Source organism: Mustela putorius, unplaced genomic scaffold (assembly GCF_011764305.1).
Source record: "Mustela putorius furo isolate JIRA1106 unplaced genomic scaffold, ASM1176430v1.1 tig00003853_pilon_pilon_pilon, whole genome shotgun sequence".
Classification (NCBI taxonomy): Eukaryota; Metazoa; Chordata; class Mammalia; order Carnivora; family Mustelidae; genus Mustela; species Mustela putorius.
Window position 1 is genome coordinate 17,619,148 of NW_025422005.1, and position 14,190 is coordinate 17,633,337.

General features: G+C 42.4%; 1 protein-coding gene across 3 annotated transcripts in view; it reads right to left on the bottom strand.

Moving 5' to 3' along the window:
* STPG1 (sperm tail PG-rich repeat containing 1) overlaps positions 1-14,190 on the bottom strand; it is a 48,502-nt gene that overhangs the window by 31,132 nt on the left and 3,180 nt on the right. For all 3 annotated transcript variants that reach the window (XM_045063959.1, XM_004741168.3, XM_004741167.3), the window contains exons 3-4: positions 12,391-12,531; positions 3,674-3,792 (exon numbers count right to left, since the gene is read on the bottom strand). In XM_045063959.1, coding sequence (XP_044919894.1) covers positions 3,674-3,792; positions 12,391-12,463 — 192 coding nt within the window. In that variant the 5' untranslated portion in view covers positions 12,464-12,531. The remainder of the gene's footprint in view (positions 1-3,673; positions 3,793-12,390; positions 12,532-14,190) is intronic.

Below are 14,190 nucleotides of genomic sequence, written 5' to 3' on the forward strand. Positions count from 1 at the left end.
AGGTGTTTCCTGGTGTGCCATCGGTACCTGGCAAGTATTTGTTATTTCCAGGAACAGTGAGTGCAGACTCCTTAGGACAGCGTGCTGGTGACCCTGTGGGGAGCAGTCAGGCTTCCAGAGCAGAAGGGTCAGGCAGAGCCCGTTGTGGTTCAAACACGTAGCTGCGTGCACACTTGGGCTTATTATCCCCTTGAACATGGTGGTCCCAGCAAACTGAACTTCCTTTCACTTAAATCTCCTTGACGTGTAAAACATCCCAGGTCCGATGCCTTGTCAAGTTAGTGAGTGAAAGAGTATTCACTTTATACTGTTTCATCACAAATTAAACACAAGCCTGCTTACCATCTGGGAAGGTGGATTTACTGTCAGGCTGCACATAAAACCAACATATATTTGTAAATGGTGGCCATCTAGAGACTACAGGGCCCCTATCCTACCAGCATTCATTCACCGGAGCCTGGAAGGGATGTCAGGTTTAGAATCATGGAACAGTAAGCCCCAGAGAGCCTAACTATTATAACATCCTTGCTCTCAATGGGCTGCGAAGACATTATCAGTGTTACATAGCCTGGAAAGCATGACCACCGTCCAGAGGCAAATGGGAAACAGGGAAGTAGAGGAAGAAAATGTCCTTCGGGCCCCTGGGCTCCATTCTGTCCCACATGAGGCATGTTTCTTCGTGCATGCGGAGTCACCAGCACCTCCATAAATCATTGCAAAATGTGCAGGAAAGCAGACTTCATTTCTAGCAGCGCAAATTGCCAGTCACAATGCCGGGCTCTGGGAAGGATTCCTTGTGGCCAGGGCTCGGAGTTATATGGGGCATGTGAGCGGGGCCGTGTTTCCCCACAAGGTTGGACTGATAAGGTAAGCGCGCATTTCACAAGGCTCCGATTCTCTGTGTTAAAGATGTGTTAAATGGGTCACGGAACTAATGTGAGGATACAACCAAGTTATGAGATCAGGCACAGGGTGTGGACAATTAATGTTCTAAGAAGGGTGGTGAAACACCAGAGTTTTAAAATCTGTTTTAAATTTGTATTGCCTCACTAAATTATTGGGTGATGTTAAACAACATCTTTAACTTCTCAATGTCCGTGTCCCTCAAGAAAAATGAGAATAATGACCGTGGGACAAGAACATTTTTCCCCCTTTTACAGCTTCAAAAGCCTAAAAAATTATATAGCCCAAATCTTCCCTACGTTTCAGATGAGGAAACTGAAACTCAGAAATTCCAAGTGACCAGTCTAAAGGCACACAGCTCTTTAATGGGGCAGAAGGCAGGGACCCTGAATTATGGATCCCCATGCTCTTGCCACAAAATTATTTACATGCTTATTTACAGAAGGCTTTCAAGTACTTAGAGTTTCCACATTGACAAACCAACATGGCCCCATTTGGAAAGTGCAAATCGAACTTCTGAGCAATTTCTTTTCTCTATTTAACGCTGCCTGTAGCTTTGGCTGGCCGCCATCTTGGTTCCTTCAACAGAAACTTTTCTGGAGGCCAATAGTAGCTGAAATGCTCACTCGAAACGCCAGCCCATTCGGTTTCTGGATTTGAGTCTTCAGAACTAGATCATGTAGAATGGCCCTGATGCTCCTTGCTTGACATCTTTCCCTCTCCTGAGTTTGGGGTGTTTTGCTAAGGTCTATTCAGAAACATACTGCTGACTTTCATAAATCAAATGTGTGGCTTTGCAGGCCACAAAAGGGGGTGTGGTGGTGTGTGGAAAGAACATGAGGCTTTGGAGTGAGCTAGACCTGGGTCTAACGTCTAATTCTTTCCACGTTGATTCAGCAAATATTTATGTAGGGCCTCTTATGGGCCAAGCCCTGAGCTATATGACCTTGGGTGGGTCATTTAACTTTCCTAAGCCTCAATTTCCTCTCCTGTTAAATTAAGATAATAAACCCTTCCTTTCAACATTGTTCTGAGGATTAGAGATATGGTCTAAAAATGACTGCACACATAGTAGGCTTCAATCAATGATGGCTGCTATTATTTTTATTGGAATTGCAAGTGTTCTAGAGATGGACATTAGGTTATCACTGGCCTGACAAATGAGATACCACACAGAAGAGACAGACAGAGGGACAGAGGGACACACAAAACATATGAAACTAGAGGGAGAAGAGAGAAAACTCCTGAGCAAATACCTTATTTATCATCTTTGGGGAAGACTTTCAAGTAATTAAAAATGTGTGTGTGCATATGTGTGTGTGTGTGTGTGCACATGTGCATACACACAAACTATATTCTTTACTATTTGCTTTCTTAGAATCCTAAAATGTTAAAACTTAAGGAACTTAAACATTCCGTCCTTTAGCATTCTTGTTTACAAAGCAGGAACAGGGGGGCGCCTGGGTGGCTCAGTGGGTTAAAGACTCAGGTAATGATCTCAGGGTCCTGGGATCGGGGATCAAGCCCCACATCGGGTTCTCTGCTCAGCGGGGAGCCTGCTTCCTCCTCTCTCTCTGCCTGCCTCTCTGCTACTTGTGATCTCTGTCAAATAAATAAATAAAATCTTAAAAACAAAAAAACAAAGCAGGAACAAGCCTATGGGCGAAGGGACTTGCTGAGCAACCCCCGCCCCCCCTCCCCGAGTCCTTCCTGACTCACTTGTCTTCAGAAGCTACATCTCCTCCTTCCCTCTCTACCATCTTGGCAAGGTTATAAGATCAAAAAGACTTCCAGAATGAAGGAAACGGTAGCTGAAGAGGATGACTCCTTTAAAAGAAGGAGGATTTAACCAATCCTTGGTTAAATGAATGAAGGAATTTAAAAACTCTAAGGATGTCTGTGAGGGACTTCAGCTCCCCCACTGGTGAAGGAGAAGGTTAGACCCTTGGGCCTTTAGCCAGTGAAATCCCAAGCTGCTTGAGGACCAGCATCCCAGCAGAGTTTTTCAGATCAAAGAGGAAAAGGGACATAGAAATATGTGGAAAAGAGGGTGAGGACGGAGGAAAAACAGGAACCGTAATAATACTCTGTTAACGAGGGGGGCCTTCATCACAAAGGTAACTTAAATTTTACTAGCATGTTATTTGAGGAAAACTTTGTTATTTCCTCTCCTGTCAGAGGGAGTGAGCTGGGTGAGAGGAGAGAAAAAAGGATTTTCCTTTTTACTTCGCATACCACCATTTTTGAATTTTGTATTTTTTTTTAAAGATTTTATTTATCAGAGAGAGAGAGGGAGAGAGAGCGAGCGAACACAGGCCGACAGAATGGCAGGCACAGGTAGAGGCAGAAGCCGGCTCCCCGCTGAGCAAGGAGCCCTATCCCAGGACACTGGGATCATGACCTGAGCCGAAGGCAGCTGCTTAACCAACTGAGCCACCCAGGCGTCCCTGAATTTTGTATTTTTATAATAAATTTTAAAATACAGTTCTTCTTAAAAGAAATGTGGGGGGGTTCTATGTGGCACCATAAATCCAGACGCTGTTGTTCTCCCTGAATCTAATACCTTCCCAATTCTTTTAATTCCCTTCTTCCCAATTCCCAATCTAATACCTTCCCCATTCTTTTAATTCAGTCTGAGCCTACAATGGGAGAAGAGGCTGTGGCTCCTTGGGTGACACCGCCCTCTACTGGTCCTAGGGGCAACTGCGCTAGCCCGACTTACGAGCCTGTTCCCCGAGGCTCAAACCCAGACTTAAAAGTGTGTCATTACCTTTTTATAATAAAATCTCTTGGCTTGACTATTGAATCCCTTTTTTTCTGATTCTGGAATTGTTAAATTCCGGCTTTTAAAAGGAATGGAGGATTGTGTTGGATATGCAGCAGTAAAACCTAAACAACAAAAACAAAATAAAATTTAGCATGGAGAATTGACAAATGTAGAAAACAAAGAGCACTTTAAAGTTTTATTTTGTTGTTTTTCCAAGATTATGTTTTTAAGTAATCACCACACACATCCTGGGGCTTGAATTCACAACCCTGAGATCGAGAGTCTCACGCTCCACCCACTGAGCCAGCCAGGTGCCCCCTAATGTTTTATTTTAAGTGGAATAGAAGAGAAACTAGCCTTTTGACAGGAGATAAACATGAAACTAATTAAAAAAATATATTCCCTTTATGGGGCATCTGGGTGGCTCAGTGGGTTAAGCCTCTGCCTTCAGCTCAGGTCATGATCTCAGGGTCCTGGGATCGAGCCCCACATCAGGCTCTCTGCTCAGCGGGGATCCTGCTTCTTCTTCTCTCTCTGCCTACTTCTGCCTACTTGTGATTTCTCTGTCAAATAAATAAATAAATAAATCTTTAAAAAAAAATATTCCCTTTACTTTCTTTCCCTCTTGGTAATTTATCAGGCATTCCCCACCCCACCCCCAACCCTTGCCCCAACTCTTAAACTAGCGGGACTTGGTCACATCCCTGAAGCATATTGTCTCAGGGAAGAGGAAGGATCTGGCAGGGAAGACAGTCTTGCCATGTAGGAAGGGGACACAAAACCATCCTAGAGCCACTAGGAAGAGGAGATGGGCACTTGTCCTCAGCCCAGACTCACACCTCAGTTAAGTGCCATAACAGCCTGAGAGGGAGCGAAATTCCAGACTGGGACTTGCTGTCCGGGCACAGTGCAAGACAAGTGTAAGTAAGGTTTCTGCTTTGTGCAGATATGGGGTTAAAAAACATAAGGGGATCATTTATGGAAAATTAACCTAAGGGGCTCCTGGGTGGCTCAGTCCTTAAGTGTCTGCCTTCGGTCCTGGGATCAAGCCCCGCATCCGGCTCCCTGCTCAGTGGGAAGCCTGCTTCTCCCTCTCCCACTCCTTCTGATTGTGTTCCCTTTCTTGCTGTGTCTCTATCAAATAAATAAATAAAATCTTTTAAAAAAGAAGATGAACTTGAAATTGTACACGTCAGGGTTGTGGTGTATAAATAATATATAAATTCTCCGCTCTCCTCCGCCCCCTCCCCCCACCTGAGAGAAGCTCTCACACGTGGGACAATTGCTAAGGCTCCACAGAGAGCTCTCTGTACAGCAGATTAACTATCAACTCCAACCTGTGAGTGTAACAGAATGGACTCTTGTTTTTTGACGTTGGTCTGCTGACAGCTTTTAAGCCTTAGCCCGCCCTCTTCTCCCTCTGCCCCACATTGGGTAAACTGATGAGAAGGCCTGGAGGCACAGGCCAGAAGTTTAAACCATACAAACCCTGACCCTCACCCCAGCCCCACTTTCTGACCACAGTAAAACCCCAAGTGTGTCTCTTTCCCCTCTCTCGAGGCATTTTGGGGCCAGATGAGAAAGCCTATCCTGCTCTCCCCAGAAAACCTCATTATGTGAGTAATAAACCTTCTCATATCATCCTGATGAGTGTGCGGCATCACCAGTCTTGACATTCAAGCCAGGTTTTGGATGGGGGTCCATCCCGACTCTGTAGGATGTGCACAACACTGAGCCACATTATCTCAACACCCAAGTCCAAACCCTGGCAGAGAAAATGTGTGCAGAAGTCGAAAAAAGAGAGCCAAGAGAAAGAAAGAAGGTGGGATGTGGGGGTGAGGTTGCACAGAAACTCTTTAAGGCCCATTTCTTAGTCTCTGAATTTTGGGAAACACGAAACTGCTTTTCAGACAGGGAACCCTGATGCCAACAGGGACCCCTCAGGAGGTGCTTTTACGAATCAGCTTTAGAGACGAGGAAACTGAGGCCTATTCACTCACCCAAATCACACAGCCCTTCAGGGAAACAGCCAGTATTTGGACACAGTTGGTCTCATAAGCCCGGACCCTAAAGCTCCAAGCTGGGTTTCCTCTTCCTAAGTCTGGCCCAGGGTAAGGACCCAACAGACCAAGGCATAAAATAATGGGGAGGCGGCAATCTGACCTAATTTGCTCAGGTTGGGGATGAAGTAAAAGAAGCAGAATAAATGTTTGGCTAGAAAACATCTGAGAGAAAAATATACACTATATTTATTCCTTTCCTCTCTTCTCTCCCTATCCCCCACCCCAACCCCATTTAGGAGATGGATGGCTAGGTATTTTTCCTTTAAGGGATCTAGAGAGAACAAATCAGAAAGTAGCCCAGGCAAGGCTTCCTAGCTTTTGTTTCTTTAAAAGTTTATGGAGCAACTGAAAGCGACAGCAGAGGAAACAGCAAAGAAAGGGGACTTCTTGTTTTTTTAAAGGTAAATGGAAGGCCATTTCCCTGGGGGAAGGAAAAAAAGTTTCCTGACTCAAAAGAAGATCAAACACTTGGGCTTCTGGCTTTGGTAGAACCACCTGCACGTATCCAAGCTTCTGGAGGAAGACAACCAGAAAAATAAGATTTTTTTAAAAAATCACTCTGGATAATTGAATTCCCGTTTCCAACCAAAATGGGACTGGATTTGCCCGCCTAGCTGCAGAAGCAGAAGTTAAACACGGACAAAATATATGAAATGATGGTTTTCTGGGCACTGGACATGCAGCAACATAGGATGGGGATCCCCGAGAAATGGGAAGCAAATGGATGAGCAGTAAAATGACCCCCAGCTTACAGCCTGGAGAAGTTTCTAGGCCACAGCCCAGGAAGGAGGAATCCAGGCCATCCTCTTTGAGTTGAGGAAATGAATCAGGAAGCCCAGAAAGACCAGGCTTCTAGAGTTCACGAAGCAGAGAACCAGAAAAGAGAGCCACACAGAGAAAGAGGGGGACCTGCTCCGGGTTCCCCGCAGGTGGTTTCCTGAGTATTGATCAAGATACACATATGACAACACCACCCAAGGCTGCAGGAAAAAATCAACCGGAAGAATTAAGTGAACAGTAACACCTGAACACAGGCACAGGAATAGCTCCTATTCCCACGCATCGGAGTGGAAAGCTTTATAATTCCTAGAAGAGAGAGTATGCAGAGAGTTTTACCTCACACATAAAGCAAAATCACCCCAGACCAAATGCTGGCCAGTCTTCAGCTGATAACACTTAACAGCAAGACGTGAAAGAATCCAACTGGTTCTGAGGAACTTAACTGCAGAACAAACCACAAGAATTTGCAGGACTACAAAAGCACCCAAGAAATAAAATGGAAAATATATGGTGTTCAGTTAAGAATTAATAGGTATACAAAGAAGAAAAAATGCAATTCGTAACCAGAAGATAAATAGTCAATCAAAACCAAAATTTAGGGGCACCTGGGTGGCTCAGTGGGTTAAAGCCTCTGCCTTCGGCTCAGGTCATAATCTCAGGATCCTGGGATTGAGACCCACATCAGGCTCTCTGCTTGGAAGGGAGCCTGCTTCGCCCCCCCCCCACCCCGCCCCGCCGCCTGCCTCTTTACCTAATTGTGATCTCTCTCCCTGTGTCAAATAAATAAATAAAATCTTTAAAAAAGTTTAATTTATAAAAACAGGCAGTAGGTGAGAATCGGCCAAAGGCCAAAGTTTGCCAGGCCTAAAGCGGCCACTAAGAAAATACTGCAAAAGGATATTCCTTTTTTTTTTTTTTTTTTTAAGGATTTTACTCTTTTAGAGGAATCTCTATACCCAACATGGGGCTCAAACTCACAATCTCAAGATTAAGAGTTGTGCACTCCACCGATAAAGCCAGCCAGGAGCCAACAAAAGGGATAAAATTGAAATAAAAACAAAAAATAGAAAATAGAAACAAAAAAAACCCCTACTCAACGCAAAAGATGACAAAAAAGTAAAAATCGAACAGATGGGACAAATAGCAAGCAAATTGCAAGATAGTAAACTTAAACCTACATACCAATATTAATATTAAATTTCAAATTTTTGTAGTGTAAACATCCCAATCAAAAGACAAAGATGGTCAAAAGGGATAAGAAAGAAAGACTTAACTATTTGCTGTCTACAAGAAATATACTTTAGGGACACCTGGGTGAGTCAGTTGGTTAAGGGTCTGACTCTTGATTTCAGCTCAGGTCACCAACTCCGGGTCCTGGGATGGAGCCCTGCACCAGGCTCTGCCCTCAGAGTCTGCTTCTCCCTCTGCTCCTCCCCTTTCTCGTGCTGTCTCTCTAAAATAAATTTTAAAAAATTTTAAAATTGTGTATATATATTATATATAAATATATACTTTAAATATAATCCCAGAAATAGGTCAAAAATAAAAGAATGGGAAAAGATACACTATGTTAACACGAACCAGAAGAAAGCTAGAGATAATGTCAGACAAAGGAGATTTCAGAGTAAAAAATATTACCTTCAATAAAGAGTATCATTTCATAATCATACAGGGGCCAATTCTTTAAGAGAATATAACAAGCCTAAATGCTGACACACCCAATAACAAGAAATATAAAATACATGAAGCAAAAACCGATGGTACTATAAGAAAAAATAGAATATTCCACAATTATGGTCAGATTTAAAAGTTCCTCCCTCAATAATTTAAATAAGTAGATAGAAGATTAGTAAAGATGCAAAGACTTGGGGGCACCTGGCTAGTTCACTTGGTAGAGTGTGTGACTCTTGACCTTAAGGCTATGAGTTTGAGCCCCAAGTTGAGTGTAGAGATTACTTAAAAATAAAATTTTAAAAAAAAAGATCTATGACTTGAACAATACTATTACCTAACTTGACCTAATTGTCATTTATAGCACAGTCTACCTATCAATCTTTTATAATCTACCCCATAAGATTGAAGAGGATAATAGGCGCCTGGGTGGCTCAGTGGGTTAAAGCCTCTGCCTTTGGCTCAGGTCATGATCCCAGGGTCCTGGGATCAAGCCCCACATTGGGCTCTCTGCTCAGCAGGGAGCCTGCTTCCCCCTCTCTCTCGGCCTGCCTCTCTGCCTGCTTGTGATCTGTCAAATAAATAAAATCTTTAAAAAAAAAAAAAAAAAAAGAAGCCTGAAGAGGATAAGACATCTCCCAATCCATTTCAGGAGGTCAGCATCACCCTGACACCAAAATGAGACAGAGTCATTCATGGTGGGTGTGGGAGGAACAACTATGATCAATTTCCCTCAGATACACACATGCAGAAATTCTTAGGAAAATTTTGGTAAACTAAGCCCAACAATATATAAAAAATCATCATATATCATGACCAAGTGGAGTTTATCTCTGCAATGCAAAGATAGGTTATAAGTTAATGACTGAAAGTCAATGTCATTCACCATTTAACCAACTAAAAAAGAAAAACCATATGGTCATCTCAGCAGATGCAGAATGGAATCATGTAGCATGTACTAAAAATGTACATGGTTTTTGTCTGGCTTCTTTCATTCAGCATAATTATTCTGACATTCATTCATGTTGTTGAAGTACTAACGCTTCATTGATTTTATTGCTGAGTGGTACTTCCTCATATAGAAATATTAATCCATTGCTGATGGACATTTGAGTTGTTGCCAGTGTGGGGGTGTGACAAATAAAAGCTGTTTACCTACATTCCAATACAACTCTTCCGAGTAGACACATGTTTTCATTTCTCTTGGCTAAATACTCAGGAGTGGGATGGTTGGATCAAATGTTTAATTTTTTAAAAAAGATTTTATTTATTTATTTGAGAGAGAGACAGGGAGAGAGAGCACAAGTAGGGGGAGCAGCAGAGGGAGAAGCAGGCTCTTCCTTGAGTAGGACCATGGGGGACCTCAGGATCATGACCTGAGCCAAAGGCAGACACTTAACCAATTGAGCCACCCAGGTGCCCTCAAACGTTTAACTTTTAAAGAAATTGCAAAACTCTTTCCCAAAGTTGTGCCTTTGTACATCTCCACTACTAGTATATGAGAGTTACTGTTCTTCCACGTCCTTGTCAACACGGGCAGTGTTTTTTATCTCAGCCATCCCATGGGCTGTGCCATACTATCTCACTGTGGTTCCCACGTGTATTTTCCTAATGGCTAAGGATGCTGAACATCTCTTCATTTGCTATTTCCAATCTGCATATCTTTTTTGATGAAGTATCTGTTGAGTAGATACAGAAAGCATTTTATAAAATCTAATGTCCTTTAGCAATTAAAAAAAAAAAACCTAACCAACTAGGAATAGAAGCAAATTTCCTTAATCTGATAAAAGCTATCAATGACAAAAGCCTATAGTAAACATGATACTGAATAGTAAAATATTAAAAGCTTTTTCCTGAGAGACAAACCAAGAGACTATTGTTACTCTTCTTTTCAATACTGTCCCGGCTCTAGCAAGCACAAAAATCAAGAGCAATAAATAAAAATGTATGGATCAGAAAGGAATAAATAAAGCTGCCATTATCCACAGATGACAAGATTATACATGGAAAATTTTGAAGAGAATTTATAGACAACCTATGAGGGGTAATCACTGAATTTAGTAAAGTCACTAGAATCAAGGTCAATATACAGAAGTCCATTTGTTTTATTTCTCTATAAGGATACAATTAGAGAAGGAAATTAAAATATTACCATTTATAACAGCATAAAAACTAAATGCCTAGACAGACATAAAGAAGACACATGTGACCTCTAAATAGAGATCTGTGAAACATTTTTGAGAAAAATTTAAGAAGACTTGAATAAAATAAATGCACATGGATGAGAGAACCCAATATTGTAGAGATGTGAATGATCCCTAAATTGATTGCTAGAATCAATGCAATCCAAAACATGTACGAGCCTAGTTAGAAAAGCATCTATTCATAGCAGCCCCAAACTGGAAACAACATAGAATGGATAAATAATTGGCGGTGTATTCAAGCAGAATAAAACTTTATAGCCATGAAAACGAACCATTAACTGATATATGAAACATGAAGTTCAACCTCTCAAACATGAGTGGGAAAAGGCTAGAGAAAAAAGTTCATATTGTATGATTGCAATTTATCTGAAATTTAAAAACAGTGGCAGGGCACCTGGGTAGCTCAGTGGGTTAAGCATCTGACTCTTGCTTTGCACTCAGATTGGGATCTCGGGGTCATGAGATCAAGCACACCCCCACCATGGGCTCTGTGTTCAGAGGGGAGTCTACCTGGGATTCTCTTCTCCCCTGTCCCCAGGGCGCAGATGCACATGTTCTGCCTCTATCTCCCTAAAATAAATAAATCAATCTCTTTTTTTAAAAGTTCAATAACAGGTGTGCCCGGGTGTCTCAGTGGGTTAAAGCCTCTGCCTTCAGCTCAGGTCATGATCCCAGGGTCCTGGGATTGAGCCCCACATCCGGCTCTCTGCTCAGCTCTGCTCAGCAGAGAGCCTGCTTCCCTTCCTCTGCCTGCCTCTCTGCTTCCTTATGATCTGTTTTATCTCAAATAAATAAATTTATCTCAAATAAATAAATAAATCTTAAAGTTCAATAACAGGCTAAAGTAATTACTATATTAGAAGTCAGGATAGCTCTAGTGTTTACTTTCACAGAGAAGGGGAAATAACAAGACACAGTCTTTGGGATACTGCTAGGATTCTATTTTCTTGGTCTGAAAGAATGATTCTATTGGTTGTATTTTCATTATGAATATTTATTAAGCTGTATAATTGTGATTTGTGTACTTTTTCTGAATACATATTGTGCTTCAATTTTTAAAGTATTAAAGAAGAAGAGATAGCACAAAGTCAAAGGAGGGAAAAAGTAAGGTGTGGTTTTGAGTTGGAGAGCAGTAGGAACTCTACAAGCGTACCAGGGAGGAGGAAAGGTCCCAAAAGAAAGAAAAACCAGAGGAGTAAGGATCTTGGAATGAGGTTTCCAGCCCCAGAAATGATTCCTAAACCCCAAATGTGGTCCAGAAACATACCAACAAAACCAGAGGGAGCCTGTGAGCTGGGCCAGTGGAAATCTCACCTGTGTGGATGGATAAACAATGACCCGAGGGCTTCCTCCCATCCCCCACCCAGTCATCACATCACCTCTTTCTACTAAGAAAGATCCAAAACTTGAAATAAGCAGAACATAGGATTTGTGCCCCTACGGGCTGGAGTTAAACTTGCCACCAAGCCACAGTGTGGGGGGCTTGCATTAGGAATCGAGAAAGTAGATCTCTTTACACCTCTAAGTGTGAAGATGGAGATTCTTACCAGAAATGTAGAAAGAACAGGTGTAGTGAATAGACTCCCCCCCTCTTCTCTCCTCATCCTCTTTTCACACTTTCTTCCCAGTCCTCACTCTAGAAGTAGTGAGGAGCCACCAAAAGCAATTTATCTGATATGTCTTAAGGGTGGCCTTGTTGGTATGACCCAGAATTCAACATATGTGTTCTTATGTGCCAAAAAGAACATAGGTCAAGAATTCTCAGGGTGCATGGGTGGCTCAGTCAGTTAAAGCGGCTGCCTTTGGCTTGGGTCACCATCTCAGGGTCCTGGGACAGAGCCCCAAGTCCTTTTTCCGGCTCAGTGGGGAGTCTGTTTCTCCCTCTTCCTTTGCCCCTCCCCCCATACTCTCCCTCTCTCTCCCTCTCAAACAAATAAATAAAATTTTTTTTAAAAAAGTTCTCTCTTCCCCTCAAAGATATCTGTTAATAAATTCACAAGACCTTTCTGTAATTTGCTGGCATGGCTGGGATATTTTTTGTCAGGGTGTTGGTCTTTGCGTGCGGAGTTGTCCATCTTAGCAAAGTTCTGTGATATGTTCCATTTGTTTGATGAAAAACTCTACTACATGTTCTTCTAAGTACCTGGAACAGCAAAACACAGCATTTGTAGGGATCATTTCACATTAACTACGTTGATTGGGTTCTGTTCTATCTGCAGAACAGACTGAGCAATCTTGAGCGTAGAGGCTGAGACTTACCTAGTTCTACGACCCTAACTCGCAAGCACATTGCACTGCCTGTAACGAGGATTATGTAAGTGTTCATTGTTGGTGTTGCTTACAGAGCTACTGAAGGCTTGGATTTTATAAATGTATCCTTATCAAGATAATTGACTGACATCCAATATATTTCCTTAGTTCTAGTTTTTGGCAAATGTGTACAATTGTGTCAAATGCCATCACAATTAAGACAGAAATAACCCCATCATCCCAAAGAGTTTCCTGGGATTCTTGGCCCTCAGTACCCTCCCAACCCTGGGATCTAGCAACCATTGCTTTGCTTTCTGTCCCCACAACTGCCTTTTCTAGAATGTCATATACGTGTAATCAAACAGTATATACTGTTCTGTGCAGGGGCCTCCTCTGGGCCCTCTATTGATTCCAAACTCTGGGCTCCCTGAACTCAGATTTCTATCTCTCCAGCCCCGAAAGCTGGGCGGGGCTTTGTTTGGGTACCCCCCTCCCTGAACCGTGGCCTGGACACCGCCCCCAGCAGGAAGCTCGGGTAACTGCAAGGCTCGCCTTGGTTTTCCTCTCAGGAATTGCCAAATCAAGCTGTCTTATGCCTAAAACCAGTTGCTTCAGGGGAGTCTGGGTTTTAGTTGTTAACAGCAGGAGCAGGATTCAGTTTCCATAGCTGTTCATCTTTCATGGACAGACGAGTTCTATTTCGCCCATCTTTTTCTCTTCAAGAATCCGCACCATTTACTAAGAAAGAAAGATGGCGCGCTCTACCAATCCTTTCCACCGTCAGTGTTTGTTCCTCACTTGACTTTATCACCGTGGCAATGCTCCCCATATTCTCTGCTTAACACTCTATACTGAAATTCTAATATTCATGAGAGTTATTGGCAACACACTCCAAGAAACTAAGAGATTCAGAGCACCAGAAATCAATAACGCTCACAAGCAACACGACCACTCCAGTATAAAAATGTCTTTTAGGATCTATAAAAGCAGCTACCATTCACTTACCACGCTACAGTGCTATGTCTTTGTCTTAGTACTTCTGCTAGGTACTCAGTACTTCTACTATCTACTTTCCTAGCTACAATAAAGCTATCTTATTGGGTTTTTTTTCATTTTTATTTTATTTTTTTCAGTGATCCAAGATTCATTGTTTAGGCACCACACCCAGTGCTCCATGCAATACGTGCCCTCCTTAATAGCCACCATCAGTTCTCCCAACCCTCCACTCCTTTCCCCTCCAAACCCTCAGTTTGCTTCTAAGGGTCCACAGTCTCTCATGGTTCATCTCCCCCTCCAATTTCCCCCAATTCACTTTTCCTTTCCTTCTAATGTCCTCCTGTTATTCCTTATGCTCCATAAGTAAGTAAAACCATATGATAATTGACTTTCTCTGCTTGACTTATTTCACTCAGCATAATCTCCTCCAGTCCCATCCATGTTGATACAAAAATAGGGTATTCATCCTTTCTGATGGAGGCATAATATTCCATTGTATATATGGACCATATCTTCTTCATCCAATCGTCTGTTGAAGGGCATCTTGTCTCTTTCC